The 27939-nt window shown below is 48.7% G+C and overlaps 11 protein-coding genes across 11 annotated transcripts; 2 read left to right on the top strand and 9 right to left on the bottom strand.

Moving 5' to 3' along the window:
* The first annotated feature begins 137 nt into the window (after positions 1-137).
* Positions 138-4827, top strand: EV420DRAFT_787296 (uncharacterized protein). Its single transcript, XM_060483461.1, has 22 exons — positions 138-245; positions 298-413; positions 466-599; positions 668-860; positions 925-1052; positions 1114-1357; positions 1425-1555; positions 1610-1688; positions 1748-1873; positions 1929-2062; positions 2123-2304; positions 2355-2361; positions 2424-2430; positions 2487-2558; positions 2623-2774; positions 2829-2938; positions 2995-3214; positions 3267-3353; positions 3407-3591; positions 3646-3933; positions 3988-4138; positions 4194-4827. The coding sequence occupies exons 1-22, from the start codon at positions 198-200 to the stop codon at positions 4436-4438; spliced, it is 3039 nt and encodes a 1012-aa protein (XP_060326724.1). The 5' UTR covers positions 138-197; the 3' UTR covers positions 4439-4827.
* Positions 4828-4885: 58 nt separating this feature from the next.
* On the bottom strand, positions 4886-6944 carry EV420DRAFT_1767070 (uncharacterized protein; the record flags this gene model as incomplete). The annotated part of the gene is made up of 5 exons (XM_060480910.1): positions 4886-5128; positions 5179-5511; positions 5565-5690; positions 5737-5864; positions 5913-6944. The coding sequence occupies 5 exons, from the start codon at positions 6942-6944 to the stop codon at positions 4942-4944; spliced, it is 1806 nt and encodes a 601-aa protein (XP_060326723.1). The 3' UTR covers positions 4886-4941.
* Positions 6945-8482: 1538 nt separating this feature from the next.
* EV420DRAFT_787039 (NRPS-like enzyme) lies at positions 8483-12512 on the top strand. Its single transcript, XM_060483460.1, has 18 exons — positions 8483-8959; positions 9018-9383; positions 9436-9495; positions 9558-9589; positions 9638-9769; positions 9823-9876; positions 9928-10010; positions 10068-10102; positions 10152-10186; positions 10236-10307; positions 10357-10489; positions 10545-10570; positions 10623-10647; positions 10694-10844; positions 10892-10949; positions 11002-11267; positions 11318-11625; positions 11674-12512. The coding sequence occupies exons 1-18, from the start codon at positions 8671-8673 to the stop codon at positions 12396-12398; spliced, it is 2850 nt and encodes a 949-aa protein (XP_060326722.1). The 5' UTR covers positions 8483-8670; the 3' UTR covers positions 12399-12512.
* EV420DRAFT_787036 (Aldo/keto reductase) lies at positions 12491-14078 on the bottom strand. The gene is made up of 5 exons (XM_060483459.1): positions 13726-14078; positions 13591-13672; positions 12956-13532; positions 12720-12895; positions 12491-12666 (listed from the first exon to the last, which is right to left on the bottom strand). The coding sequence occupies exons 1-5, from the start codon at positions 13944-13946 to the stop codon at positions 12583-12585; spliced, it is 1140 nt and encodes a 379-aa protein (XP_060326721.1). The 5' UTR covers positions 13947-14078; the 3' UTR covers positions 12491-12582.
* A 502-nt stretch (positions 14079-14580) lies between these two features.
* EV420DRAFT_1483207 (uncharacterized protein) lies at positions 14581-15185 on the bottom strand (the record flags this gene model as incomplete). The annotated part of the gene is made up of 2 exons (XM_060469949.1): positions 14581-15028; positions 15070-15185. The coding sequence occupies 2 exons, from the start codon at positions 15183-15185 to the stop codon at positions 14581-14583; spliced, it is 564 nt and encodes a 187-aa protein (XP_060326720.1).
* Positions 15186-16209: 1024 nt separating this feature from the next.
* On the bottom strand, positions 16210-16640 carry EV420DRAFT_1565452 (uncharacterized protein; the record flags this gene model as incomplete). Its single annotated transcript, XM_060474027.1, has 1 exon — positions 16210-16640. A coding segment is annotated over one exon (354 nt), but the record flags the coding sequence as incomplete, so codon positions are not given.
* A 2498-nt stretch (positions 16641-19138) lies between these two features.
* On the bottom strand, positions 19139-19376 carry EV420DRAFT_1275419 (uncharacterized protein; the record flags this gene model as incomplete). The annotated part of the gene is made up of 2 exons (XM_060467900.1): positions 19139-19261; positions 19317-19376. Coding segments are annotated over 2 exons (183 nt in total), but the record flags the coding sequence as incomplete, so codon positions are not given.
* A 734-nt stretch (positions 19377-20110) lies between these two features.
* Positions 20111-21843, bottom strand: EV420DRAFT_787029 (NADP-dependent oxidoreductase domain-containing protein). The gene is made up of 5 exons (XM_060483458.1): positions 21352-21843; positions 21217-21298; positions 20583-21159; positions 20350-20525; positions 20111-20296 (listed from the first exon to the last, which is right to left on the bottom strand). Exons 1-5 carry the CDS (start codon positions 21576-21578, stop codon positions 20213-20215), a joined length of 1146 nt encoding a protein of 381 aa, XP_060326717.1. The 5' UTR covers positions 21579-21843; the 3' UTR covers positions 20111-20212.
* Positions 21844-24787, bottom strand: EV420DRAFT_787028 (Fungalysin metallopeptidase-domain-containing protein). Its single transcript, XM_060483457.1, has 11 exons — positions 24236-24787; positions 24015-24179; positions 23872-23959; positions 23577-23821; positions 23413-23525; positions 23050-23361; positions 22825-23000; positions 22752-22773; positions 22540-22694; positions 22319-22486; positions 21844-22261 (listed from the first exon to the last, which is right to left on the bottom strand). Exons 1-11 carry the CDS (start codon positions 24404-24406, stop codon positions 22110-22112), a joined length of 1767 nt encoding a protein of 588 aa, XP_060326716.1. The 5' UTR covers positions 24407-24787; the 3' UTR covers positions 21844-22109.
* A 258-nt stretch (positions 24788-25045) lies between these two features.
* Positions 25046-26798, bottom strand: EV420DRAFT_1708451 (uncharacterized protein). Its single transcript, XM_060479571.1, has 2 exons — positions 26274-26798; positions 25046-26211 (listed from the first exon to the last, which is right to left on the bottom strand). The coding sequence occupies exons 1-2, from the start codon at positions 26443-26445 to the stop codon at positions 25415-25417; spliced, it is 969 nt and encodes a 322-aa protein (XP_060326715.1). The 5' UTR covers positions 26446-26798; the 3' UTR covers positions 25046-25414.
* Positions 26799-26885: 87 nt separating this feature from the next.
* Positions 26886-27635, bottom strand: EV420DRAFT_1565433 (uncharacterized protein). The gene has a single exon (XM_060474026.1). The coding sequence runs from the start codon at positions 27378-27380 to the stop codon at positions 26937-26939; it is 444 nt and encodes a 147-aa protein (XP_060326714.1). The 5' UTR covers positions 27381-27635; the 3' UTR covers positions 26886-26936.
* Positions 27636-27939: the final 304 nt, after the last annotated feature.

The following is a 27939-nucleotide window of genomic DNA, read 5'->3' as shown; positions in this document are numbered from 1 at the left end:
GCCATTTTGTGTCGATGCATCAGCTAAAAATCAGCGCATAACGTTCGCTGGCGAGTACGTAAGGCTTCTGCATCGTTGTCCAGAACAATCGCCAATTGGACAGATTTCCAGGGGTATTCTTTTTCCTTGGCCTTGTTTATAAGGTGGGCGATCATGGATGAGTTCTTCATCCACTCACCAATCTTTCGTTTGCTGGGATGGTTTTCCTCAATTCTTTTCTTGGGCCAGTCGCCCTTTCCGCTCTTGTACGCATCTCTTGCCGTCGTGACGAGTAGTGTACTAACCTCCTATTCACAGTTTTCTTCAGCGCAAGCTTCAACTCACATTCGTTCAGCGGCAGCGGGGCATTTGCACCGTCGTCAATCTATCCCGACTGATCTTCCCGGAAATTGGACCTCTCTAGGATGTTACACGTTCGTGGCTCAATATGATCTTGAGATCGCGTCTAACCTCGTCTGTTCGTAGGGATACCCAAGGCACGCGGACACTCTCCTTGTCTACATACACCAGCACGGACAATATGACCGTCTCCAACTGCATCAACTTTTGCGGCGACGGAGGGTTCATCTATGCGGGAGTCGAATATTCCCAAGAATGCTGTACGTAGGAATGAATAAACGTTGAGCTTCCTCGTGCTGATCATCTTTTTTTTGTTTCCGCGACGTAGATTGCGGCAACAACATAGAATCCGGCGACACAAATGCAACTGCAACTGATTGTAACATGGCATGCACTGGCAACACGCTGCAACTTTGTGGTGGCCCATCACGTCTAAACTTGTTCTGGAGCGGTGCAACACCTCCGCCCCCACCTACAATCGTACCGTCTGTCGGAAACTGGACTTCTCTCGGGTGCTACAGGTAATTGTTCCCTTTCCTCTTTCGTAATTACTTCTTGTGCTAAACATATCTTCCACTCTGAAAGCGACAATGTTGATGGACGTGCACTTACCGTCGGAATGGATGTTACGGACGTCACGATCGAAACGTGTACCAGTGCCTGCTTCAGCTCCGGCTATCAGTTCGCTGGGACTGAATATTCTGCTCAATGCTGTAAGAATTTCATTTAATCATCTGTATCGTTCGACTTTTTTGCTGATGAATGACGAAACAGTCTGTGGCTCGAGTATTGTGAATGGGGGCGCACCAACAGCGAGTGATGAGTGCACGATGACCTGTGCCGGAAATAGTTCACAGTTTTGCGGTGGACCAAATCGACTGAACGTTTACAACTATACTGGAACCGACTTGCCCCCCATTAACAACGGTGGCGGAAACGCTGGAGGAGGCCAGGCGGTAGCTGTTTTCCCCGTCCTCACAGGTCTGCCCGGCTCGTGGAGCTACAACGCTTGTTGGGTGTACGTTATCTTTTCGTTTCCTTCATCATTTGATATCGTATCGCTGATGTCCGGGACGTTCTTGTAGCGATAATGCCCATGGCCGCATCTTCGAAACTGAGATTGGAGCGGATGCGAACCTGACGGTCCAGTCCTGCATTGCCTCCTGTATCGACAGGAACTTCACTGTAGCGGGGATGGAATTTGGTCAAGAATGCTGTGAGCCATTTTTGCGTCATGCCACCGTGATATTTCCTAATGGGACGCTCTAAGACTGCGGGGATCGACTCGTCAATGGAGCGACGCTCGCTGCAGAATCTGATTGTAGCATGAGCTGCACCGGAAACTCAACGTGGGTCTACTCTACAGGGCTGTGTGTTGTCATATCAACTAACTGTTGGTCACCGTTAGCGAGGCCTGTGGCGCAGGAAACCGGCTCTCAGTATATTCCACGACGGAGAACATCACCGCACTTCCTGTCGCAGTTGCTTTGGTTGATAATCTCCCTGGACAATGGACGTACCAGGGCTGCTACACGTCAGTGTTTCCTCTACCCGTGCTAACATAAGATCTGACAATCATGTCACTTCAGTGATGAAGTAGTCGGAACACGTACTCTGCCGTGGCAGAACATATGGTCCACGAACAACAGCGTCGAAGCTTGTCTGACTCAATGCTCTGACTTTGGGTACACTGCGGCCGGACTTGAGTACGGCGACGAGTGCTGTAAGTGACCGCTGTTTCATCATATTCTGCGTCCCCTCAACATGTTGTTATCGAACGCAGACTGCGGAGATATCTCTGATATAGCCGCACATGATTCTGTTCAGGCAGAGGAGTCTGACTGCGCAACTCAATGTCCGGGTGATCCCCTCCATCTTTGTGGCGGAGGTTTGCGCCTACAGCTGTACACTTGGAATGGAACAATGAACGTTTGGCACACGCCTGCAGTTACTGGCCGATACGAAGTGAGTTATCTCCGTGCTATGTTTCTTGATTGTCCTCACAATTCCCATAGTTCTTTGGTAAGGCTATACTTACTCTCGGCGATAGCGACACACTGACCCTTCAACGACTTACCTTCCAGTTCCCGGGTAAGTTTTCGCTTCCGACTGGTTATCAATCCGCATTTTAACCTCTTTCGTAAAAGGGTCGTTGTACCTCTGATTGCGACCGTAGGGGTTAATAACAAGGTGACGTTCCTTGAGAAAGACGGTACTGGGTCCGTCGGCAAATTTGTTCTATTTGTTCTTTTTTTGATCGGCAAATATGCTCTTCATTTACAGCTTCCCCAATTCTACCGGTGCCTACGAACTTGACCTGAGCCTGGTGGACAACTTCGATTTGGCTTGGCGTGAGATGCATGTGAAGACTGATGTCTTCTGTTCGGGGAGTATCATTCTTCCGGATAAAGGTGCACGGCAGATCAATGTCGGAGGTGGGCATATAGCACATTTATTATTTTGGTTGGACTAACTTCGTGTTCGCGTAGGCTGGTCGCTAGAAAGTACCTTTGGCGTCCGCCTGTACACACCCGATGGCGTTCCTGGAACAAACTCGACAAATGATTGGGAAGAGAACTGGGAGGAGTTGAGTCTCCAGGTAAGTATTCTCCGCACGCGAACGAATTCGAAGCTGAGGCATCTTTTCATTTACAGCGGGGCCGATGGTATCCGACAGCGATGATGATGGCCAACGGAACTATTCTGGTGATTGGTGGCGAAACCGGAAGCAATGCATCCCCACAGCCCAATCTCGAGTTGTTACCCAAACCAGAGGGCGGAGACACGGTCGTAGAACTCGAATGGTTGCAGAGGACAGACCCGAACAATTTGTATCCCTTCATGTTCGTCTTGCCTGGTGGTGGTATCCTTGCTAGTAAGCGTCTTTTCCACCCCTTTGACAGCTGATACTTATCTGAATCAACTAGTCTACTATAACGAAGCTCGCATTCTTGATGCCGTTACGTTTGACACAACGAAGGAACTTCCGAACCTTCCTGCATCCGTCGACGATTGTATGTTTACCATTTAAAGTATCTTCCTGCAGCTGACATATGTGTTAATCCAGTCTTGGGCGGCCGAACTTACCCTCTCGAGGGTTCCGCGGTGCTCTTCCCTCAATATGCTCCCTACACCGACCCTGTTCGCGTTTTGGTGTGCGGTGGTTCTTCTCCCGGTGCCGGTATAGCTATCGACAACTGTGTATCCATTGAACCCGAAGTTGACAACGCAACCTGGACTTTGGAGCGAATGGTATGCACTCACACTCTTATACATGATATCTTGTCAATAATCGCATTAACATAGCCATCCAAACGTGTCATGAGCTGCATGGCACCACTTCCCGATGGCACTTTCCTCATTCTAAACGGTGCTCATCAAGGTGTAGCTGGCTTTGGACTCGCGACAGATCCGAATCTGGGAGCAGTTCTTTATGATCCTACTCAACCTGTCAATCAGAGGATGTCGATCTTGAATACGACGATCGTCGCTAGAATGTACCATTCCGAAGCGATTCTCCTTCCGGACGCACGTGTTCTAGTTTCTGGATCCGATCCGCAAGATGGTGTTAACCCAGAAGAGTTTAGGATTGAGGTTAATCTCTTTGGATGTATCGTGGAATAGCTAACTGAATCGCATCGTTTTCAGATATACATCCCGCCTTACCTCGATATGGGTTTCACCCAGCCCGAATTTACCCTCGAAGAAACCGACTGGGCTTATGGAGGAACATACACTGTGTCCAACATCACTCTTTTCCAAGGTGAAATATCGGATGTCAGAATTTCTCTCATCGGCGGTACGTGTACACTCTTTATACCAGCATCAGATCTTCTAATGCATCCATTTCGTAGCTGTTTCCAGCACCCACGGCAACACCATGGGTAGTCGTACCATTTTCCCTGCGATCAGCTGTTCTGGAACGTCTTGCACCGTCACCGCACCGCCCAACGCCAACGTTTCTCCTCCGGGATGGCATCAGCTCTTCATTCTCGACGGGCCAACGCCTTCACACTCCGTGTGGGTGCGCATTGGCGGAGACCCAGCACAGCTCGGGAACTGGCCCCAACTTCCTGGCTTTACCACCCCCGGTGTTTAATCCGAGTTGCTTTTTGTTTCGTAACGTTTTTTATGGACTATCTAGTAAATCTCAAAATTATGGTCTGTCCCTGTTCGTCTTTATTAGCTATCTCTTTTCCGTCGGACACTGGTGCTAACCTGCTGGCGATTATAATACGACGACGCTGTACACTGTATATGTAGCCTGTTGTAACGAATCGTCACGGACATATACTTCTAGCCTTATCTACCATAATGAAGGGTGCACATCGGATTGATCTCTCAAAGTTACATTCAAGCTACCGTTCGTGTTCTGATTGGACAAATCGTGAAAAACGGCCTCACCAAAGTTATTGCGGCTGTATAACCTTCCCGGTGTTGTGGTGAAAGAGTCTATACTATACCGAGCTGCGGTGAAGGGTTTTCCGTCTTGAACGGTATGAATTAGGATCATCACATTAACAGACAGGCTAAATCTAGTAATTACCTTCGTATTCGCTATAACCACACACCTTACTCGGAATGAAGGGAAGAAGTCTCATCTTATATCCTATTCTCGAACCTGTACATTTCTTCCGGTGTCATGTTCCTGTAATCCCGTATGAGTTCCATGGCCTCAAGCATGCCCTTCTCGTTCCACCACCCCGCTTCCAGTAAGTATTCCTTCGAATGTGCATACGCACAGGAACTCCCAGAAGTACAGCTATCGACAAGGCATACATTACGGCCTCTGGCAGAACCATATCAGTCTACACCCAATATAGAAAAAGAAGCACATACAGCTGGTCCCGCGTCGTATCGTCTTCAGGCCCATGTTTGAAGACACAGTTAGAACGCAGGCTACGTCCCTCGTGATTATACGCCCGGCAAGGTTCGCCGTTTCCCTCATGCTCATAATCACTCGAATCAGAATCTGACTGGACCGGCTGCTCTGGGAAGTCCAGAGGCGGGTCAAAGAATGGGCAATCGTCGTCGTTATCGTCGCTGAGATATTGTGGTTCTTCCTCAAATTGATCTGGGATACCCGCAGCGCGACGTTGATCACTCTCTTTTCGAGTCTGTTCTATCTCCTTTTCGAATTGAGGATCATGTGGGGCAAGTTTGGCACAGGCTCTGAAATCTATCCGCTTCAGGTTAGTAGATAGATGTGAAGATCACTTTGACACCTGCCTTCTATGGCCGACTTGAATGCAAACATGCTGCGACGAGCGACTCCTCGGCGATAGCGAGCTTTGATGCATTTGGGATCGTACTCCAGGGCCTCAGAGGAAGCCTCCTCTGCCTGTTGATAGCTGGGTCCCAGTAAGTTTGCGGAAAATTTTCACCAGCAAAACTTACAAACCAAGCTTCAGCCATGCTGCAGCGACATTGGCATAATACGTAGGTCGTGGTCCATGAACACTGATGGCTTTTTGGTAGTACTGAATAGCGCGTTCATATTTTCCTTGTCGAAAATAAGCGTTTCCCTGCATGTCGCTCTGTTATTGCTGTTGCCGTCGAAAGGAAGCTCATACCTGTTCCTTGAACGTTTTTGCTTGCTCCGATTTTTGTTTTGACATCACAGCTCGCTTTGCAGCTCTAGTTTCCACTTCATCTTCGCGAGGGCGGGGTGGACAGCGTCTGTGGTTTCCAGACTGAGGCGATGCAGCTGTAGATGATGTTGACTTTTGTCCTTCTGCCTGAGAGATTTGTGGAGTCCCCGACCGTTCTCCTGCACGACCTCGCCTGTGGCCGGTGATATATTCAGCATGACCTGCCTGCCTTATCGTATCTGTGAACATTACGGGTTTATTTGGGTGTTGCGCTCCTTGCACCTTGGTGGGTCGCCCTTCAGCTGAAAGAAAAAAGGAATACGTTCTGTCACTTTTGTCTGGTACCACTGCGCTCTGTGGCAAGCAACGAGTCATAGCCGTGACGACTCGCGTGCTTCCGTCTTCGTTGTTAACATCTCCAACGTAGCCAAGCCAACCTTGTCCCACGGGCCCATACGCGCAGGGGCATTCGTTAACATCAATGGGGATTTCGTTGGGTCCAAATACGTTGGATTCGACATGCGAAGTCGATGATGGCGTGTAAATTCTGTGGCTTCTAGCAACGTTCAACAACGTCATTGACTTGAGACTGTAATATTCCGGCAGACCGTCCAACTGCACACCAGTTGCAGCGTGATTCAGGTGAACGGTTGTCCGGAAATACGACCCTAGATCCCATGGAAGGCCCCAAGTGGCGAAAAAAGTTTTCACCCGGGCGTTGTGGATGGCACCGCTGAAATTGCAGCAACAAACGGTGGTGCCACCTTCCCTCGTGTACTGGAGCAGACGCTGAAGTACAACAGCGTTTTCTGGCTCCGAAATTCCTGCGTCAATGGCGATGACAATGGTTGGTGGTGAAAGCTTCATTTCTCTTGCAAACTCTCCCTTTGTTTCGACCTGGGTCACAGTCGCACAAGCTCCCATGGAGTTCATTAGTTGGGCATAACAAGAGTACAAGAATTGCTCCTGCGAGAGATCCAGGATGAGAACAGATGGTCGTGGCGTTAATGTCATGGTAGTCGTGGTGGAGGTCGCGAATAAAGAGGGGTTGGGATCACGGATTCCCTTTTAGGGTTCAACATTGGCAATTTGACGTTTCGATGCGTCGCGTCGCGTCAATTGCCATATTCGGAAAACCAAGAAAAACAGCAAAAAAACACTGATACGAAAATGAAGACGTTCTGTGCGGTCTCTTCGAGCCTTTGGATAACTTTGTCAAACTTCCGGATGCCTGCCTAGGGAATTGGGCCGACTCATGGGCGGTGCTTATTTATAGTTTCTAGTACTTATGCGGAATATCAATCATCCCTCACAATAAAAAGAACAGATTAGGCTCGGTCACAAGGTAAAAATACGATATAGCGGAAGAGGTGAGCTGACCGAAGAGATACGGTCGTCCAATACAGGCCTTTCGAATCCCGATGACTCTTACAGACTCCAGATTGTACGAAGAAAACTCAGAACTCGCCACAGTTGACGCGCATGTGGGATACTGGCCTCATATAATTCCTTAGTCAAATGAGACAGAGGGACCCAGCTTTGGTTCCAGTAGGGGACTCTGATGATTTGGCGACACTTACCTTTTTGTAACTACTACTCAGGTATAAAGGTCGTAAGAGCTGTACTTCAATAGAGGCCCAGCCTGTCAATGTGGAGGAAACAAAGGGCCATTGCTTTATCCTTGAACCACCGCTGCGATGCCATCGGGTTACGGGTACGGGTCCTACCTGTGTATCGTAATCGACATCTCTCCAGAGTTAGTCATCGTGAAGCTGACGCAGCTGGGGAGGAAAACTGACTCAGAATCAGATAACGCCCGGCAGGCGATTGCCAGAATTTGCTCACGAGAGACGTTAATAATCTTAAATCTCGGGCATAAATCTCAGATACCGAAAACTTACAGCTAACCGCGGCTGGCTAAACCTTTTACGTGGTCATCGTGGAGCGCTGCACTGATTACTGATTTCTCAACGGGAGAGCAAAAATAGTAAGCACTTGTATTTTCACTTGCCTAATTGAATTCAGTCCGACGGCTGTTCAACTTGTCTTGAAGTAACTGGAAGTGTAACATGACTCGGGCTTTCACTTGACGTTCTTCTCTGCATTTTCGTCATCAAACCGGTTATATGGGGCAGTTGAAACGGCATTAGTGGTGAGTACGATATACAGTGCTATTTTTGTCCCAATGCTTTGGAACACTTCTTGGGCGCCAAAAGGTTAGAGGTGCATGGTTAAGCACTGAATTTGAAATATCGGGTTGGATATGGGCATCACGTGGATCCATTTTTTCCCAAAGCGATTCGTCGACGTTAGCTTCCCTTTGACGCATTCAGCAAATTCAGAGTTCCTGCTATCTGTGACGCTCAGAATATGGTTCTCGTACCTTTTGAGGAGCGGCCACAATATCAGGATCTCCAGTGCACTTTGAGGCTAAATACCGTCTGTTGTTCTGCCTACAACACCCACTACCTATGCGTCGGCTTCTGAAGTCTTTACAGAAAATTTACTCCCGGAAGGTTCTATTCAAAGATTTACTCTGCAAGCTACAGCTTCTCAGGACAAACTCTCACACCGCGGGCCGTCTGTAGCCCGGAGTGATCATGCCTACTCCAATTGGCATCCCCCTTGTTTGCTAGTCGGTAACAGTGGAACATCTTATTACCGCAATGCATGTGCCAATTATGCTTCCAGTCGCTGTAAAGAACCCTGCGCTTGTGAGGATGGTATAAATAATTGGGCAATGTCTGTTGACTCATACTCGACCGTCTCTACCATGAAGACTTCCCCTGGATCCTCTTTGACATTTACTCGTCCTCCTCTCGATGGGTCACTCACCTACCCAGAAATATTCGACTACAACGCACAACACAGCCCAAACCACCCTGTCTTTCAATTCTACGACCAGGACCATATTCAAAAAATCACTTGGAGCGAGGTTACCAAGGCTATCCACGCCGCCGGTCGTATTGTTCTTGAGTACGTTCCTCGAACGGACACAGCCCCAGTTGTAGGAGTCCTGGCAAACACAGGTACGTCACCTTTTCATCCGATCGGCTGCCAGCTGAGAGGAGGTCTTTTTCCCCACAGATAGTATCACGTTCCTCACCGTGGTCGCTGGGATTATACGCGCCGGGTACACTGCGTTCCCGATCTCTACTCGCAACTCTCCCGCTGCGGTTGCTCACTTGCTTGAAAGCACTGGATGCAAGAATCTATTTGTCAGTGCCGATCCCGCTATGCAGGAAGTCGCCCAGATGAATGATGGTATAAACGCGATGCCGACGCCAACATTCGAAGACCTCTACACGAAGGATGATGCTTCGGAGCCATTACCGCGTATGCGGCCGGACTGGGAACAACTAGCACTCATCATGCACTCTTCTGGATCGACGCGTTTTCCCAGCCCAATTCGTCACACGCATCGGTTTTATATGATGCACGGAGTTTGGTTATGTAGGTCTAAACTTCTGCCCTAGTTACGAGATCTGATACGATTCCCAACAAGCTTACGGTGACATGGATGTCTGCGGACACGTTCTTTCCGCACACGGATTACCTATGTACCGTGCGTGTCCTATGATCTATCTTTCATCATGATCGAGATTGTTCTGACGGATACATGTTCAGATCTTATGGGCTGTTGGACGCTCATGATTGCTGTAAGTTCAAAAATATCCTTATGTTTCTCTTTTAACAATATTTTGTAGGCCTCAGACGGCGTAACCGTAGCGTTGCTCCCTCCCAAAAATCTTTACGTGGTACCAACACCAGAGCGTGTTTTGGAGGGAATAATGGCAACCAAATGCACCCTTGTATTTTGTGTTCCTCACTTTTATGAGGTGAGTGACTTTCTCGACTTTTCGTAGTCGAGGAGCTAATTACTGCTTATCAGGCATGGGCGCAAGATCCAGCTGCCCCTGAAATTCTAGGAAAGGCTACAGTCGCAGTATATATCGTTTTACCATACGCCAACGATAGTTTGATTGATATTTGACAGTTATTTGCAGGCGGACCGCTTTCTAAATCTGCTGGAGATTTATTGGTAGCCAAAGGCGTGCCACTTTGCCCTCTATTCGGAAGGTCGGTCCCCGGTATATGGCACAAAGAACCACACTTTGCTCAGCTTTCCATTACTAGTACCGAAACCACCTATTTTGCTAAAATAATTCCCAGTATGGTCTTCGACGCGATTCAGAGAGCTAATGCTAATGATAACTTTAGAGGAAACGCCTGCTGAGGGATGGGAATGGTTTGAGGTGAATTCAAACTTGACACTATCGAGTTTTACTTACGTTGTCGATGCAGTGGGCGCGTTATATTGATTATACCCTTCTCCCTGTTGAAGAAGAAGAGAATATATTCCGTGTGATCATTAAGGTAAGTAATGTGACCTCGACATTCCGCCGTCTGTTCTAATGTTCTGAAGGAAAACACCAAGACGGGATATTCACCTGCGGTCTTCAACACCACAATAGATGGTGTCAAGGCTTACGACACCCAAGATCTTTTTGTCAGGCATCCCATCAGTCCCGAAATGTTCAAGTGTTACGGAAGACATGGTATGGTTCTTTCACCTTCGAAAGAGTGACTTTGTTGAGCATTGAATCCTGATAGATGATCAAATTATCCATAGTACAGGGGTCAGTTCAGCCTTTGCCGTGTACCTATCTCTCCTACTCATACACGTCACAGGAAAAGACAAACCCTGCACCGATCGGCATGTCCCTTTTCTCGTCTTTTACATTATTCTGATATTCCAGCAGAGGGAACGATTACCACCGACAAACGAGTGGCCGCCGCCATTATGTTTGGTCGATCAAAATTCCAGACCGGAGTGCTGATCTCGCCTGCTCCGGGGTACGAATTTGATCCAACTAATCAGAAAGACCTCGCCGCATTTCGCGCGAGCATCTGGTAAGATTCTGGGCCTTCTCCTAGTGCCTTTATTAATGCCTTTCCAGGGACACAGTATCCAAGGCTAACAAAGAGGCGCCGCAACATTCGAGGATCTTCAAAGAGGTAGCGTAATCACTTTACTACTTGGGAATCCACATTGACATCAATGTCGTAGATGATCATTGTTACACATCCATCCAAGTCATTCACGTACACTGCTAAAGGGACCCCTCGACGGCCGGCTATTCTGAAGGCCTATAGCAAGGAGATCGAGGCGGCATACGAAGCGGTTGACAAGATCTCTGCATCTGACATTCCGGCACCACAGGAATGGAATATCGATGATATTACAGAATGGATTCGGCGGATTGTCCATAGCTTTCTTCGCACTGATGGTCAGATATCTGATACACAAGACGTTTTTGCTGTTGGAGTCGATAGGTCTGCGCTTTGCTCTCTTCCTTAGATATTACAAGCTCATTTTTCTCAAGTCTGATAGCCACTGCAATTCGCAATACGATCGTCAACACCCTTCGAAAAGCCAATGTAATCTCGATAAGCACTATCCGCGCACTACCACAGAATTTCGTCTTCAATAACCCGTCAATTTCTGTGCTGAGTACCTTTGTTCAGAAAGTTGTGCTTGCAGCGCAGGCTACTGGAAAAGTGGAATATTCTGAGGAAGACTCGGACGGCGAAAATGAACCGGTAGTTGAGTTCATGAAATTTCCCGAACCTGGCGAGACCGTCGTCAAACTTAGAAAAGGAAAAGGAGAACCGCCATTGATTGTACTTCACGGTCCGTTCCCCCATTCCTTTCTAAGATTTCTAACTTATATGTTTGCAGGAGGTGGAGGCCTCGCGTTTGATTTCAGGTCATACCCAGAGAAGTTCCGCACGGCTGTGTGGGCTCTTCAAGTGACGCCAGATGCTCCAATGACAAGCCTGGAAGACCTCGTGACGTTCTACCGGCGTAGGATAAAGGAGAAACAACCCACCGGGCCATACCGCTTTGCTGGATATTCTGCTTCAAGTATACTCGTCATTTACTTGGCGAGGGTATTTGAGCGGAACGGTGATGTTGTGTCCCAGCTTGCCATGCTCGATCATTTACCTTCTCTATTCTTACACCAAATCCCATCCGACCATCCTAACCGCCGGGAAGAGTTCATCATAGCCGGGATCGAGATCATGTTCGACTTGATGATACGGGACAAGAGCAGGAATAACTCTGTCGATGTTTTACGGGCTGCTTTGAACGGGAGCGGTGGTTTGCCTCTACATCGACTTGCGATGAATACGGCGCGAGATATTATGGGCATGATTGCTGATTTTTGTTTTCAGCCTCAAATCGAACAGTGGATGCAAAGCATGAAAGATGTCAAGGCTTCGGTTACGGTGTACGTTGCGGAGAACGGCGCAAAGCTTATACCAATGCCAGACGAGGAGCGAGAAGACCTGGGAACTTCACGTTGGTTGCCGAGAGCTAAAGTCGTGCAAGTACCCGGTGGTCATATGGAATTTTTGGAGCATGATTTGGTTCTCACAGGACTGCAAGAAGGTTATCTCTGATCTTGTTTCAATCTAATATCGTATTCTTTGACCCTTCAAACATCGATGCATTACTAGAATTGATTTCAGTTTGCCGGGGTCTCCCGGTGGATGGTATCTTGTAATACTACCTATCCTACATGCATTTACATCATCTGAAGTACAAAAAAGTGGGAGCATTCATTAGCCTCAGTGTGACATCCAGTCAGGGCATGATGGGTTGAAGACCTGGTTGTTTCGCCATCTTTGCTACCGATGAGAGGAGGAAACAGTAACTAGACCCGTCGCCCTACACCCTAGATCAGATCGAAACTCCAAAGAAGAGGGTAAAACAAAGCTCACAATCATTGTCGTCGGGAATCCGGGGTCAAAAGGCATAGTGCTGTCTAGAAAGGCGATCTGCTCCTTCGACAGCGAAATGTCCAGCGCCTTTAGGTTTGCCTCGAGATGTTCCACTTTTCGTCCTCCAATGATAGGGAATACGTAGGGTGTTTTCTGCATCACATATGCGATCGCAACTACCCATGCACTCGTCAGAAAAAAAAAATATAGGGCATAAATAAAGATTTGAGACTCACCTGCCGTGACGTTGTTTCCTGCGCCGACTTCAGCCGCTACCTTCTCCAAAGCCCTACATACCTTCACCTCCACCTCTGTACGTTCCCAATTCGGACCCCAGGTCGTACGTCCCTTCTCTCCTGTCTCCCTCCGCCGTTGCTCCTCTTCGTCCGTTCGCAGCTTCCCTTGCCCGAGAACACCCCACGGAGAGAGCGCCATGCCCATTGATTTCGCCATGGGAATGATGTCACGCTCAAACGACCGCTCCAAGATACTCCATTTTCCTTGGTAGACGACGAATGGCGTCTTACCGTGATCTATGGCGTATTGGTTCGCTTGAGCAACGACCCATACGGGGGTATCGGAGACACCGAGGTAGAGAACCTTCCGTGCGGCGACGAGATTGTGCAGGCTATCCATGACTTCCGGTATCGACGTCTCGTAATCCCACCAATGAAGATAGAGGATGTCGATGTACGACGTTCGGAGCTTTTTAAGACTCGCTTCCACGCTGATATGCATAGACTTGGTGCTGTTCCCAACGTAATTGACCTTCTGCGCAATAGCGTCGTTCTCACGCTTGAAATTTGTGGTGTACTATGAAGAGATAGCATCAGCTCATGCGCACGGAAATAATAGATGATTCCGACCGTACCTTCGTCGCTATGACCAGCTGATCTCGTATTCCTCGTTTCTCCGCCCATTCCCCAATGAATTCTTCAGATGATTCATCCTGGCTATAGATTATAGGAATTAGGACAAGAATTAACCGAATGAGTTTGTTCCTTACTATCCATTCGCAGTATCGATGAAGTTTCCGCCCATATCAAAATACGCGTCCAGTAGCTTGAAACTAGACTCCTTATTCATGGAACCAAGGGCCCTCCATTTATCACCGATGCTCATCGCACCAAGGACAAGGGGAGATACCCTCACCCCTGCGCGAGAGGACAGGACACGATAGATACCGAGTTTGGTAGGAGGATCGCTGGCGGGTTGGAAGAGAGACATGATCGGTCAGTTAAGTTAGTGAGGTGAGAACTGCACGCAGCGTTATATATGCAGTAAAAAAGGCCCATTTGTAAGCTTAGAGGTATCAGTCAGCAACGGTGGTGGTGAGAATGAACGAGTAGACGGAAGCGAAAGTCGTTCGTCGAACTCGTATCCGCCCGGTGGTCGTCCTACGCAATGCTTCGGCAGGAAGATCGATGACGAAAGCCTAAATTGTCACCCATGTATAATGACATTTAGGGCAAGAATCTCTGCGAAAAAGGAATGAATGCGCGAGAAATTCGTAGCCTACCCGCTGCACGTGAATCAGTGTGCCGTACAAAAGGCAGAATTTTCACTTTCGTCATTATAAACGAAGAATGGTTAGCACCAGATAGTCGCCAACCAAGACGTCGAAAAAAGGGAGGCACCAAACTGCCTCGCCTCATGCCTTCATTATGACGTATCAAAGACGATAAGGGAATAACATAGTAGCACCGAAGTATCACCTTCGTCGTCATTCTCAAGAGCAGCAGTCACATCTTATACCTGCCGTCGGGCTGGTACTGTTCTTCGGATGACACGCCCCTAATCCTGGTGATATTTCGCAAATAAAGCCTTTCTTATTTTTTGTTCCACCACCGTATATCAAAGCTCAACAACTCTCGATGAGGCCAGACTCCGCAATCTCGGCTTCCCAAGCATCCACAACGGACCTCGACATCGCATTATCAATGCCCACGCATAAATCCCGATGGCATATCCAGTTTGCCGGATTCTGGATACTAACGTCGCACCCACACCCCAAACAAACAACCTTGTCCGGACGCAGATCTGCCCATGGCTCACGCTCGAGGAAGCGCAAAAGACCACCGCCACTACAGTCTTTCCGGAGGACAGGGACTGCGAAGGTTTTGTGGAAGGTGAATTTGGGACCTTCGAGGGATGAAAGGAAGAACGTTTCTTTCTGGCGTACGTTCAGCTTCGGTGGAGCAGAAGTGTTTTGTGCGGCTGTTGTCGGAGGAAGTATCTCTCCTGCCTCGAGCGAGTCAAGGACTTCATGAGTGGCAAATATCATTCGATCGAGGTAGAAGAACCTCCACCTGCAAGTCGATTTGCCACAGCGACAAGGACGATCATACACTCTTGTAGACTGGGCTCCAACTGTGTCGGGTCTACGGTAAGATCACTGGCGATTCGCGAAGTCTCTGAAATCTCTACGGAAGGTGCGGGAACGGCTTGATAAAAGGGTACGTCCATTGCGAGAGGAGTGTCAATCTGGATAGTGGGTGGGAGGGGGGTATGGTTGATTCACAACGATTCTGATACCAAAGGGATGTAGATGTGAAGAACTAAGTTCACGAAGAACATGCGGACCATTTACGAACAAAGCTACCAATTGGGCAAACAATGGTAGAGATATTCGGCTAGTACGCCTTTGTCTACTGGGGTATGAGTCAAAAATTGACCGAGAAGGCAACAACACGGGTACTGACCAATTATCCTGACCATTGCGTCTCGCCTCGTTTCACACCCGAGTTGCGCAGAAGGAAAGGAATTCGCGAAAAGACGATGCCAAACGTTCCTCGCAGGGGAGTTTCTATTATCGACTCTTGCTGGGCCAACATTGCAATAATAGTAAGAAGAGTATGCTTGTGGTATCGTCGTGTCTCCGTCTTGTGAATTTCCGAGTGAAGCAGTCGTGGTAGGAGAAGAAAGAGGTTAACGGTCGCTATTAGCAGAAATTTAGCAAGTGAAGGCGTAGCGATCGAAACTGCGATACTCACCCGTGTATTCACCGCCAGTCCTGTCGATACCGTCTGATTTGTTACTTTTCAGGCAACCCTTCGCTAATTAGCGAGCAGCCCCTCAACAATGCCATTTCGACCTATCGCTATGCTCGCCAGAAACTGGATTTTGCCGTAACACCGCACGGTCCTTCGCCTGCTTGTACACAATGCGTCGATGGACGGACGACAGAGACAGAGACGTTGGGAACGAAGGAAGAAATGAAGAGAGCCGCTGTGATCGCGGCTGGTGGTGGTGGTGGTGTTACCGGCGCCAGGTCCCAATAAGGAACGGCCGGGTCCACAGCCCTGACATGGCGAACCATGCGCTGTGGCTGCAAAGGCTCATACCGTTGTAATCACACTGTTGAGTGCGTCTCGCGGAGTAGAGACTCTTCGCAGGGTACACAATTGAATGAAAAGTGATGGGGATGAGCACAATCGAACACGGAGAACCAGTTAGCATTGGTGTATACCTCGAAAATCCGGTGCAGTGTATGACTCCTTAATAAGAATCAGTGCCGTCCAAAAGGAGGAGCGTTATGAAATGGCTCATGAGACATGTGCGTCAACAATGACAGTGAAAGAACATGTGAACAAATGTGAAACGCGTAACGGGAGAGTGAGACATGGTGCACGGACCATGAGGTGTATGGAAGGTCAGCAGCAATGAGAAGATATCAAGGACAATGGGAGCATACGAATCATCCACCAAGAAACAAAGAACCACAGACTGCAGGAACGAAACACAAGCATCATGTGCGCACAACAAAGGCCCGTTGTTTCGCTCAAGCCTTAGCCCATGAAAATGATGAAACGGAAACCAAGAACAGCGAAACAGGCAAGCTCCTTCGAGAAAGAGACTGCCTGCGAACGAAACACCGAGGACCACCAGACTGGTGAGATCCTTCGCGAAGGACACCACCAGCGGACGTAACCACCGAGTACCACTGCACAGGTGAGATCTTTCGGAAAGGATCCCATCTGTGGACGTAACCACTACACAGGCGATATCCTTCGCAAAGGACACCACCTGTGGACGTAACAACCGAGTACCACTGCACAGGTGAGATCTTTCGGAAAGGACCCCATCTGTGGACGTAACCACTGCACAGGCGATATCCTTCGCAAAGGACACCTCCTGTGGACGTATCCACTGCACAGATGAAATCCTTCGCAAAGGACTCCATCTGCGGACGTAACAACAGAGCACCGTCTGCAACGGCATCGGCAGGGCCTTTAAGCCCACGCGAAGGCTGAGCGATTGAGACAGAGGCTGGAATCAAGGCGATCCGGCTTGTCTTCTTACCATCATCATCGATTTCTACGCGCTCCGTCCTCGATTTTCACCGCAAAATGCTAGCTCGGCGCAACAGTACAGCACCCTTTCAAGAAGCTTCTTGCACTATTTAGAGCCGAGGTCGGTTAGTACGTAGTAAAAGCATGTGTATGCTGGGGCTTCTCGCTGACTTTTTTTCCAGCTTTGCGCTAGGATCTCTTGTTACCCTGACTCGTAGAACGTACGCAGTTTCTTACATCGATTGTTAGAGCATGGGCGTTAAGCAATGATGGTGAACAGGTTTCGATATTGCTTGCCTTTGGGACTGGCCTTATCGTATCGTTGGATCAACGTATCAGGGACCTGGCTCCCAAGGGAGACCGGAAGCGATGCTCCAAGTGGCTTTGGGTTGAGGCTATCAATGAGTACGAGTAGAAACATCCGCGTGTCAAACCTTTTTACTGACTTTTCCTACCTAGAAAAGTTGATATCTTTTCCTGGGAGAATGTATATGGACGCAGGAGGGCACTCTCAGGTGAGACTTGCTTTTTTCATCAGCTGCTGGAACACGGGCAATGACGATAAACAGGTTTCGACATCGTTGACCTTTCGAACTGCTAGCCTTCGCTTGCATCATTGGATCAAAGACAAGGTCCTCTTGGAGCCGACGCCCCGGGTTTTGGGGGAGGCTGGATACACCATTGCTAAACAGCTTTGGTTGTCAGCTAGAGGATTCGCAAGCTGGATATTCCTATGAAACTGATGATTCGTGGTATGTGCTGGGTTCGTTTTTTTGTTCCTTTGGCTAAATTCCGTCTAGAGACGACTATCAAGCAATCCAGATGCTCTGGGATATCTCCAACATCGCAGTCCTTAACCGTTGTCCAGTAACCATCAGCGCAAGTCTATCTCAACATCGTCAGCCATCGTCAACTAGTCTGACGACACTCAGGCATTCCCTCCGCTACCGCGAACAGCAATCGAATGAGATAAGGGAAGACGTGAACAGTCCACCGCGTATCTCTTCCTCTCGCATGTCGTATCTACGGCGACGAGCGCTAGAGACTCAAGCAATATTTCACTAGCCAAACCATGAGAGGCTCTGTATGCGTGCGTTTCTGGATATACTTCTATCAGCAGTATTAGGTTGGGTAAGTGCCCTGTTTTCGAAATGTGCTGGTGCTCATGACAAATCCTTCAGATATATGTCTTCTGTTGCGAGACTCTAGTCGAACGGTGAACCTACACTGGGGTGTCAACGTCGCGCCTGATCAAACTCAGTAAACTTCCTCGCCATATTCACCTTCTCGATCTCGACGCAGTATATCCAGAATTTTCTGCGGGCGGCCCCGTCCTCGTTTGATGATGTTCTCCCACGACCAAAGGATCCTTCACTCCTGTTGTAAGTCCCAATGTTTGCCAAGCGTCGTACTGCTTACGATAAACTCGCGTAGACGCGAAATGTCACATGCACGTGAACTGAGTAACGCTCCTTTCCGCTTTTTTCGACTGCCATTCTCCCAATCCGATAAAAAGTCTCATTCAGCACATGTAGCATCTCGCTCTTTGGAAGTCGATTTCACGATGCCTTCATTATCATCAGCGATCAGATCGAAGGTGTCGAAGAGAAAGCTTGCGTCTCTGCAACATCGCCAGGCTGGTTACCTGGTATTCTCAAGGGCGGTCGTCTTATCTTCCCGCAGTCTAGATCGGATTCGAATTGTGCGGTGTACTTTACCTTGGATGGCAAACAGAAGACCTTCATTTGGCGGACATTGGTGTTAGCGTCCGTGTGACGCCATGTGAAAACCCAACCTTTCCTGAGGAGATTTGTGCACAGGATGAGGATGTTCAACGTACCCGGCTGAGTTATATCGTACTTTTTGCATGGTTGGACTTTCAACGGTTTGGTGGGCAGGGGTCGTATAAGTTTCGGGAGTATTTCGATTTCTCCAAGATAATACCAGCAACTTCACGGATAGGCACACGAATAAAATGAAGGTTCCTTGTGATTTAAGCACGTACTTTCTACATGTCTCTTAGGCCTAAATTGTCGAGCGCAACAAGAAACTGCTCCAGATTCGCACCGCAAATCCATACCAAATTAATTGGACCCAGTTACAACTGAATACAAGTACAATTGAGCTTCAATACAAGTTATGCTTCTTGTGCCATTCCTCCACAGACAGCGGTCCGTATTGCTCATAAATCTCCTTCTCCCCTTCTGGAAGGCGGACCCAATCCGGTTTGGAGTTCATCATGATGCAAACCTAGAACCGAAGTCAAAACCCATCACCCATAATCTAAAAGGCGTATAATGCGCACCATACTCTCCGGAGCTTTCAAAGGCGTATCAATCGCACCCGCGAACGGATAGATCACTTCCAGCCTACAACATCAAGAGTCACTGCACCACCAAACTCAATAAGAATCATACCAAGTCTTATCATATGACACCCAAAGCATCATTTGAACAAAAACACCTCCGACGGGACGATCCGCTCCTGCGGTGTATCTCGGTCCCAGACAACCTTGTAGACACTACACCGACGAGTAAGCTTCCATCACCACCCGGACGACGCCACATCCATGCCTGGTGTATTCCAAGTTCCCCTGACGAATATCCAGAGTATAGGCCCGAGTCTCGTATTCGTTGTCAATTTCTCGCTCGGGCCGCTTTTGAAATTTGAGTTCTGGTTTCACCATCACGCATACTTACCACCGGTCCTTGCTAGTTTCTCAGAATCAAAACTAGATCGGGTTTTATTGTGGTTTCGTGTTTTCCAGAAGAAAATGGCGAGGAGCCTGAATCTGAAAGCGTGCAATATCTGCAATAAGACGGCAATTGGAAGGTAAGCACGCTCACTAACAGACACTGAGACCCGGGATGATGTTGATTACCTCCTTTCTAAGTTCGATGCATACCGTGCTCTCGACTATGCGTACTAGAACAGTAGAATAGCGTCTTTTTCCTCCGGTAAGAGCTCCCCATTTCCCGGTAAATCCTGTGCTGCACTTATGTTGGTCAAGTAAAGGTAAACTTTGTCAGTGGAGAATAAGTTAGACGAAATTTACAGTTCATTCCAGGGTTTTCGTCTGTGTGAACTTCGTGTTGTTCAAGTACTAGTCAATCGGATTCTTCCTCAGTACTGTGAACTCTTGATTATTGATTCATAACATGAAACCTCTCAAGTAATGGAAGTACGTGGTAACAAAATATTTCATGGTCTGATGGGTTGCACCGCCGGTAGCTTCGCCATCTTCGCAGTCGACGCAAGGAAGATATTATAACTTGACCCATCACCCTACACACTTCATCAGACCAAATCTCTAGAAAAGAGGGTAAGATAGAACTCACAATCATCGTCGTAGGGAACCCAGGATCAAAGGGTACAGCTCCGTCCAAGTACTCGATCTGCTCCTTGGACAACGAGATGTCCAACGCTTGTAAGTTCGACTTCAGGTGTTCCGCCTTCCGACCTCCAATGATTGGGAAGACATTAGGCGTTTTCTGCATCACGTACGCGATCGCCACTGCCACCACAATCGTCAGAATCTACAACATACTGAATGGAGATGATCCCGACTCACCTGCTCTGATGTTGGACCCGACGCCAACCTCGGCCGCTACCTTCTCCAATGCCCTAGATGCCTTTATCTCCACCTCTGTACGCTCCCAATTCTCACCAGACAACATGCGTCCCTTCTCTCCCGTCTCCCGACGCTGCTGTTCCTCTGCGTCCGTCCGCAGCCTCCCTTCCGCGAGAACATACCACGGAGCGAGTGCCAAACCCAGTGATTTGGCCATGGGAATGATCTCACGCTCGAATGAACGATCCAGGATATTCCATTTACCCTGATAGATGATAAACGGCGTTTTTCCATGGTCCATGGCGTACTGGTTAGCTTGAGAAACGACCCAGGCGGGGGTGTCAGAGACCCCGAGGTAGAGAACCTTCTGTGCCGCGACAAGGTTGTGCAGGCTGTCCATGACTTCCGGTATCGACGTCTCGTAATCCCACCAGTGAAGGTAGAGGATGTCAATGTACGATGTACGGAGTTTTTTAAGACTGGCTTCCACGCTGAGGTGCATAGACTTGGTGTTGTTCCCTACGTAGTTGACCTTCTGCGCAATGGTGTCATTTGCGCGCTTGTAGTTCATGCTGTACTGTGTAACGGGTACCGTTAGTCCTTGCATGGAGTAGATTGGCAGTTCCAAACGTACTTTCGTCGCAATGACCAGCTGATCTCGTATTCCTCTCTTCTCGGCCCATTCTCCAACGAACTCTTCCGATGTCTCATCCTGGCTGTAGAACAAGTGAGTTAGAACAGGAACAATGTGAATGGCCCAGTCGCTTACTAGTTGTTCGCAGTATCGATGAAATTTCCGCCCATATCATAATACGCGTCGAGGAGCTTCAAGCTAGACTCCTTGTTCATCGATCCCATACCAAGGGCCTCCCATTTATCACCGACACTCATAGCACCGAAGACGAGGGGAGACACCCTCACTCCTGCGCGAGAGGAAAGGACACGATAGATACCGAGCTTGGTTGGAGGATCGCTAGCGAGCTGGAAGAGAGACATGATGGGTTGGTTGGGATACGACAACAGCTGCGTGCTATATTATATATGCGGAAAAAGTCTCATTTGTAAGCCTTCGGTGGTGGTGAGAACGTGCGAATAGAGGGGAGTATTTAGCAGAGCTCGCGGCCGCTCGTTAGACGAATTGTCCCGGCAGAACCAATGATGACGAAAGCATAAATTGGTCACCCACAGCGTGTTATCTCTCGCAATCAGTGAATGCTTCCTTCCAATCATATGTACCCTGGAAACATCCTGACCGATCCGTGAATCGAAGCTCTTAGATGAGGCGCGAGTATCCATCTGTTGTGACCGAATAAGCAGAGGAATTTTTCCGGGCTTAAAACCATCTCGTCCATCCGATATGAATCGGCAGAGATTCGAGTTAAGTGCGCCAAGATCTCGACGATCACTCTTAACGCTGCAGATAGGAATGCCGTTAAGGACATTCCGACCCATATCTTTAGCCCTCCAGATCCGATAAGCCAGCTATAGGCCCAAGCCTTTGAAAGTGACCCTTTGATTTCCAGACTTCTAACATCCATCAGGTATCGTATCATCATCCTGATAATTCGCAGCATTCATCCCCAACCCACGACTCGCGAAAGCCTTCCAAAGAATACACCCATTAGCCCCGTCATAGCGATTCACGTCTGCCTGGATCCACGCGTCCCGGGCAGTCACCACTACGAAATGAATTCAAGTCAGCCATACGATCAAAGCGAGGCAAAGACAGAACTCACGAGTGGGATTACAAGGCTGGAGAGATAGAGCGTCGATGAACAAATGAAGATAGACTATGTTCCCTTCAGGACCCGAAGGATCGTCCATAGCCGTCGATGACCAGCCGTGTTCTTCGACGAGGGCAGCGTACACGTTGTGCAGCATGTTAGCCCAGACTTCACCGATATCTGAACAGTACGCATGTCAGGATGTGAATCGACAGTCGAGAGGCCGAGCTCACCGTGAACCTCTCGCAGCGTAGCAATAGAGGAATAACGCAGTGGATTGACGGCAGGATCCGTAGAGTAAGGATACGTCCGCACACCAGCGGGACTGTTCACCACCCACGTCCCGGTGACAAAATCAGTGATATTTCCACTCTTCTGCTCTGTCCATCTGAAAAACAAAATGATACGTCAGTAAGCTTCTCCACAAATGACAGACATGACCTACTCAGACATTGCATCAGACCAACCTTCGAGAACTCAGTATCGGACGATCTGGAAGAGTAGCGGGGAACACCCACCCTCGCCCATTCCACTTGCTTCGATTGTCTGCAAACATCGGCCCGTCCCGCCCCCGGTGAGACGATTCGTGATACCATGTGTAAATTCATGTACGACGATATCGTTCTGAACGGCACCGTCCCGATTAGGAGTCGTCAAAGTCCAGATATACATCCGGCATGTACCAGACTGTCCACTAGCCCGAATTTAGTAAAAGCGTATATCAGACGAAAAGATGGCCATACTCTGGAGGGGTAGCAAAATTGGCATTGTTAGTACCCGACGAGTCTTGCACAGACATCAAGACACGGTCTCCCTCCGCTCCTCCCTTCCCAAAATTATCGGTCTGGAAATTATAGCTCGCCTCTGTCCATCCGTATTTGTACACGAAATCGTGAACTTTGTTGATGATGTAGAAGGCGTTCGTTCGCACTGCGTCGATATTACTGCCTTCGGTTGGACCAATAGTCACGTTAAATGGGTAATCAAACGTATTGGTGGACGATTCGGAGGTCGTGGCGGATTGATTGCTTTTATAAGCAACAACGTTGTTCCCACTAACGGAGTGCGAGTGAGTAATTCGAAAGGTACAAAGACGTAAGCCTTACGCAGTCACCCCGTTTTCCACCCAGCCTTCGGGAGAGGAATCAAAATCTTCGGGATCGACCAAGGTCTCTTCGCCTTCAGCGACAGATGCCTTGGTTATAGGGACAACGGTGTACTAGAAGATTACTCAGCGTGACGGCCGAACCGAAAGGGCAAAGACTCATACTGTAGCTTGAGCAACAAAATCCGTCACCGAAAGAATTTCCCCCAAATGGGCATCAACGAATGCCTCATACCAAGCATTCGTTTCTTCGTTCTGAACTTGAACGACATGTGTAAGCGCGATAGAACCATCGGAATGGGCTAGGTATTCCAGCGAGGAGATGCCGTTGTAAGCGGCAATGAAGGAGTCCTCAACTTTGCTGATGATCGAGTCGACAGACACAGACGGCGAAGAAGACGCGATGTTTGCTACGTATAGCGTCAATGCAGGAGGTGAGAAGGCCAAGGAGATTTCTCACTTGTGTCTACGAATGATGAGCCAAGGGCAACCGCTTTCCCATTTTTGAAAGCGACATTGGCTACAGCGTTTGCGAAGGGAACACCATCCTAGGAAAACACAATCATCAATAGAAGCATTGACACGAGGATTTTATGGGCTTACATGATATTGCTTCACGTACGAGTAACTCATGATATCGTTAGAGTGCCCAGATCGATAACCGATAGCAGAGGAATCGACACCGAGCTCTGATGCAATGAAGGATGTCATGGATACTTCCAAATTACCACCCTTGAAAGACAGGGATTCTTCGCCTTTGCCGTAGGTCTGTCCAAGAGAGACGATGAGAGAAGTTGACAGGCGCGTATAACCGGGGTGATTACCTTAAAAGTCGACTTCGGATGGTAAGCCTCGATCTTCAAGTCGCGCCCAATAATCCTGAGTCGATGTGTAGCATGTTTGGCGGAAGCTGGCCATGAAGCAGCACATGAGAACTTCGCGAAGAGTAGTGCTAGGAGGATGGAGGAGAGAGGGCCATTTACAAAAGGATGCATCCTTGAGGACGAAGAACGCTGAGCGAATCCATGGCGAGTTGCGTCTCTTTTTAAGGATAATGATACCAGTAAGGACACCAATCATTCCTACGTCGTTTTCCATGGTGATGGAGATGCTATTACCCCATGCGGTTCAGGCATCGAAGCACAAGACAGCATATGGTCATAGGCCGGTGACGAGAGGAGAGAGATTGGAGAAAGTCGGAAGGAAGATAAGAAGCCTAGTAGTGGAGAACTGTGGTTCGACTTTTGGCAAGGATTCGGGCTAACCGATGCAGCACGGGCGTTAACATGCTTGGAGGCTAGAGACTTGCTTTGCGACAGAGTGTGCGCGATTGACTTCGTTTAGCGTAAGATCCAGGAGTGATACCAGGTTGTGTAACGTTCTGCACCCATACTCAGGATTTCGAGAAGGATGAAAAGGGCGGCAAAGTCGTGAGACGAATACAACGGATGGTCAGGGCGAGATTCCCCGTAGCCAGGTTAGCAAACGGGGCGAACCCTTAGAGCTTGAAATTGTCAGTAACCATATAGCAACGTCTGACCATGCTCATCATTTCATTGTTGTCCTGTCACTCCAGCCATTCTTGAAATGCACAAAACGGTCACCAGCTGAAGTTGTGGAAACCGGTCACCGGTAGGGAGAGAAGGTTAAGAGCGTCATCGTTCATCCTAGTCTGAAGTCCTTGCCTCGTTTCTGACATTGAGTAGGAGAAGGGGTCATTGATGAAAAAATCGGAACAAGAGGTGTGAACGTCGTGGCCGTCAGAGTCTAGAGTTTAGAAAACCGGTATGCGGTCCCAATAAGGAACACCGGGGTTCTGTGCCGCCACGAAACGTGTCACAGACCATAGCAATACCGTGCCGCTGTGATATTCCCCAGCTGCGAACTGGCGAACATCTCACGGGTTTGATACTGCCACAGGGACCGGGGGAGGAATGTAACGTTCAATGTTCTCACAGTATGCCTAACCAAAACCCATGCCCGGTAGAACTGTACTATTACAATTAGCTATGTGACCAAAGCGTCTGAGGAGGAATATACACCGGTGTAGCTCCGAATATCTCCAATACATGATACACATATTGCGCCAATCGAGGCTCCAAGATAGGCAATTGTAAGAGGCATGCCAACCGGTCGTCAACGGCAAGACGTCCCCAAGCATTGGCTAGATTAGGACATAATGCATCGGCATCGGCAAGAAACGCCCGGCGAAGCTCTATCAAACCAGGAGCGATAGTACAACACAGGAGGGCATGTACCTCGTCCTCTACGGTAACCTTGCAGAAACGACATAAACGCCACTCACGCGGGATCTTGGGGCGATAACGTTCTGTCCAGCGCAGGACCTCGACAGCAAGGATATGAGAGGATAAGAATAGACGTGTGAGAGCTTTGCGATGAGCAGGGATCAAGGTTGTGAGATAGGCACGGCGAGCTATGGTCTTTCGACGGGGGTGCAATCCATCAACACCAGAAATGTGTTTCATGGATAGGCGTATGATGGCACCTTTAACCCTAGACTCAATCTCGTTATTAATACCGTTAAGATAGGTAGCCTCTACCGCTTCAATCAACTCTGTGATCCTCCATTCTGAGATGGAGCACCCCTCAATATGAAGGTTGGGGGCGAGACGTGCAAGCACACGTTGAAGGTCACCGAACCAGGAAGGTGCCCGATTTATCCGCAAGTTAATGGCTTCCTCCAATGCAAGACGCGCATAGTGATCTTCCGATAGACCTAAGAGATATCGGAGATAACGAAGGGCAAGGATCAGGCGCCGAAAATACAGCGGGACCACTCCTTCAAAACGGGGGGGTACAAGTTAGCAGTGAAGATACACCCGGCAATTTATGGAATCGAACCTGTCTCAGCATGTATGAATGCCAACACGGTTTTGGAGTGCACGCTAAGCAAGTGTCGCAGAAACGCACTGGAGACGTGTCGAAGTTCTCCTGATACTGCCAAATCGACGTCGAGAACGATCTCGCATCCCGCAATGAGGTAAGGGTCGACTTTTGCCATGTACAGCGACATTCACTGCCACAGGGACCGAGGGAAGAGTGTAAGGTTCAACGTTCTCACAATAGGCCTCACAAGAGTTCTACGCCCAGCAAAAAATGTACTATTACGATTAGCTATGTGACCAAAGCTTCTGTGGAGGAATATATACAGGTGTAGTTCTGAATATCTCCAGTACACAATACACATTGTGCCAATCAAGCCCCCAACACTGGCAATTGTAGGAGGCATGCCAACCAGTCATCGACAGCAAGATATCCCCATGCGTTGCTTAAAATGGGACATAAAGGATGGGTGCCGGCAACAAACGTTCGGCGAAGCTCTATCAAACCAGGAGCGATAGTACAAGACAGGAGGGCATGCACCTCGTCCTCTACGGCAACCTTGTAGACACAACATAAACGCCACTCTCGAGGGATCTTGGGACGATAACATTCCGCCCAGTGCGGGACCTCGACAGCAAGGATATGAGAGGATAAAACAGGCGTCACACGTGCGATGTGAGTTTAGTACGACGAGCTACACTTTTCCGACGGGTGTGCAATCCACAAACTCCATTTCATGGAGAGGCGAATGATGGCACCTTCAGCCCTAGGGTTAATCTCGTCGTTTATGCCATTAAGACAGGAGACGGTTCCTTCCACATAGTGACAAAGAAAAGCCGCAAGGGAAGGACCACCAGACGTAACAACGCTGAATAACGGGTTCCTTCCATAGTGCGGAGCATAGCAGAGAAAAGATTGCAAAAACCGCGAGGGAAGGACCACCAGACGTAACAACGCCGAATAACGGGTTCCTTCCACAGTGCGGAGCATAGCAGAGAAAAGACAAGGAAGGAACACCAGGCATAACAATGTCATATACCGGGTTCCTTCCACAGAATGAAGCAAAATAAAAATAAAAAACACAAGGGTCCAAGGGAAGGACCACCAGGCGTAACAACGCCGCATAATGGGTTCTTCCACAGTTCGGAGTATAGTATTATCAATAGCAAGGGAAGAAACGAGATATCACCCATGATATCAGCGAAATCCAGCGTCATCGCTAGACAGTGCCCCAGTGGTGAATGACAGAGAGTGCGGCTATGAGTATAGGGGCAAACCAAGGAGGGGTACTCCAACATGGAGGCTTCGTGACAGCTCTCCATGGTAGTGCCAGGAAGTTGAACACACCATTTTACAGAGGCTATGGAGCACTAGCGTGTGTCGACGCTTGGAGCAAAGCCACAGAGAAACGATGCAGCCCCTATTTCCACAAGGACATCCCCCACATAGCTCGCACAATATGCGCACCGCCTATCAGAATAAGGGCTCCTTGACGTATGTCTGGCATCGCTCAGAGGCTATTAGCGTGAGAGGGGTCAGAAAACTGCACCAACGAGAATCGATGGTGGTAGGAGAAAAGAGTACCCTAAGTCAAGTCATGATGCACAGCCACCATAAGCTTTCTTCGCCATCCCCACCACCACCACTACCGCCCCGTGTATTTCGGGATTTACTCTGTCAATCC

This window comes from Desarmillaria tabescens, assembly GCF_030435595.1.
Source record: "Desarmillaria tabescens strain CCBAS 213 chromosome Unknown EV420scaffold_39, whole genome shotgun sequence".
Classification (NCBI taxonomy): domain Eukaryota; kingdom Fungi; phylum Basidiomycota; class Agaricomycetes; order Agaricales; family Physalacriaceae; genus Desarmillaria; species Desarmillaria tabescens.
This window is presented reverse-complemented; position numbering and strand designations above follow the sequence as displayed.

Bases quoted from the DNA above. Each gene is read 5' to 3' on its own strand.
- EV420DRAFT_787296 (XM_060483461.1), top strand. From the start codon at position 198: ATGGTTTTCCTCAATTCTTTTCTTGGGCCAGTCGCCCTTTCCGCTCTT. The intron at 1,358-1,424 runs GTACGTTATCTT...ACGTTCTTGTAG, and splicing joins AGCTACAACGCTTGTTGGGT to CGATAATGCCCATGGCCGCA. The intron at 3,592-3,645 runs GTATGCACTCAC...GCATTAACATAG, and splicing joins CCTGGACTTTGGAGCGAATG to CCATCCAAACGTGTCATGAG.
- EV420DRAFT_787039 (XM_060483460.1), top strand. From the start codon at position 8,671: ATGTCTGTTGACTCATACTCGACCGTCTCTACCATGAAGACTTCCCCT. The intron at 9,384-9,435 runs GTAGGTCTAAAC...ATTCCCAACAAG, and splicing joins GATGCACGGAGTTTGGTTAT to CTTACGGTGACATGGATGTC. The intron at 10,490-10,544 runs GTATGGTTCTTT...GAATCCTGATAG, and splicing joins CAAGTGTTACGGAAGACATG to ATGATCAAATTATCCATAGT.
- EV420DRAFT_787036 (XM_060483459.1), bottom strand. From the start codon at position 13,946: ATGTCTCTCTTCCAACCCGCCAGCGATCCTCCTACCAAACTCGGTATC. The intron at 13,673-13,725 runs GTAAGGAACAAA...TATAATCTATAG, and splicing joins ATCGATACTGCGAATGGATA to CCAGGATGAATCATCTGAAG. The intron at 13,533-13,590 runs GTACGGTCGGAA...ATCTCTTCATAG, and splicing joins AGCTGGTCATAGCGACGAAG to TACACCACAAATTTCAAGCG.
- EV420DRAFT_787029 (XM_060483458.1), bottom strand. From the start codon at position 21,578: ATGTCTCTCTTCCAGCTCGCTAGCGATCCTCCAACCAAGCTCGGTATC. The intron at 21,299-21,351 runs GTAAGCGACTGG...CTTGTTCTACAG, and splicing joins ATCGATACTGCGAACAACTA to CCAGGATGAGACATCGGAAG. The intron at 20,526-20,582 runs GTGAGTCGGGAT...TTGTGGTGGCAG, and splicing joins CGGGTCCAACATCAGAGCAG to TGGCGATCGCGTACGTGATG.
- EV420DRAFT_787028 (XM_060483457.1), bottom strand. From the start codon at position 24,406: ATGCATCCTTTTGTAAATGGCCCTCTCTCCTCCATCCTCCTAGCACTA. The intron at 23,822-23,871 runs GTGAGAAATCTC...CGCTATACGTAG, and splicing joins CTCATCATTCGTAGACACAA to CAAACATCGCGTCTTCTTCG. The intron at 22,262-22,318 runs GTGAGTTCTGTC...TTCATTTCGTAG, and splicing joins CCAGCCTTGTAATCCCACTC to TGGTGACTGCCCGGGACGCG.
- EV420DRAFT_1708451 (XM_060479571.1), bottom strand. From the start codon at position 26,445: ATGTCGCTGTACATGGCAAAAGTCGACCCTTACCTCATTGCGGGATGC. The intron at 26,212-26,273 runs GTTCGATTCCAT...CCCGTTTTGAAG, and splicing joins ATTCATACATGCTGAGACAG to GAGTGGTCCCGCTGTATTTT.
- EV420DRAFT_1565433 (XM_060474026.1), bottom strand. From the start codon at position 27,380: ATGCGGCGTTGTTACGCCTGGTGGTCCTTCCCTTGGACCCTTGTGTTT.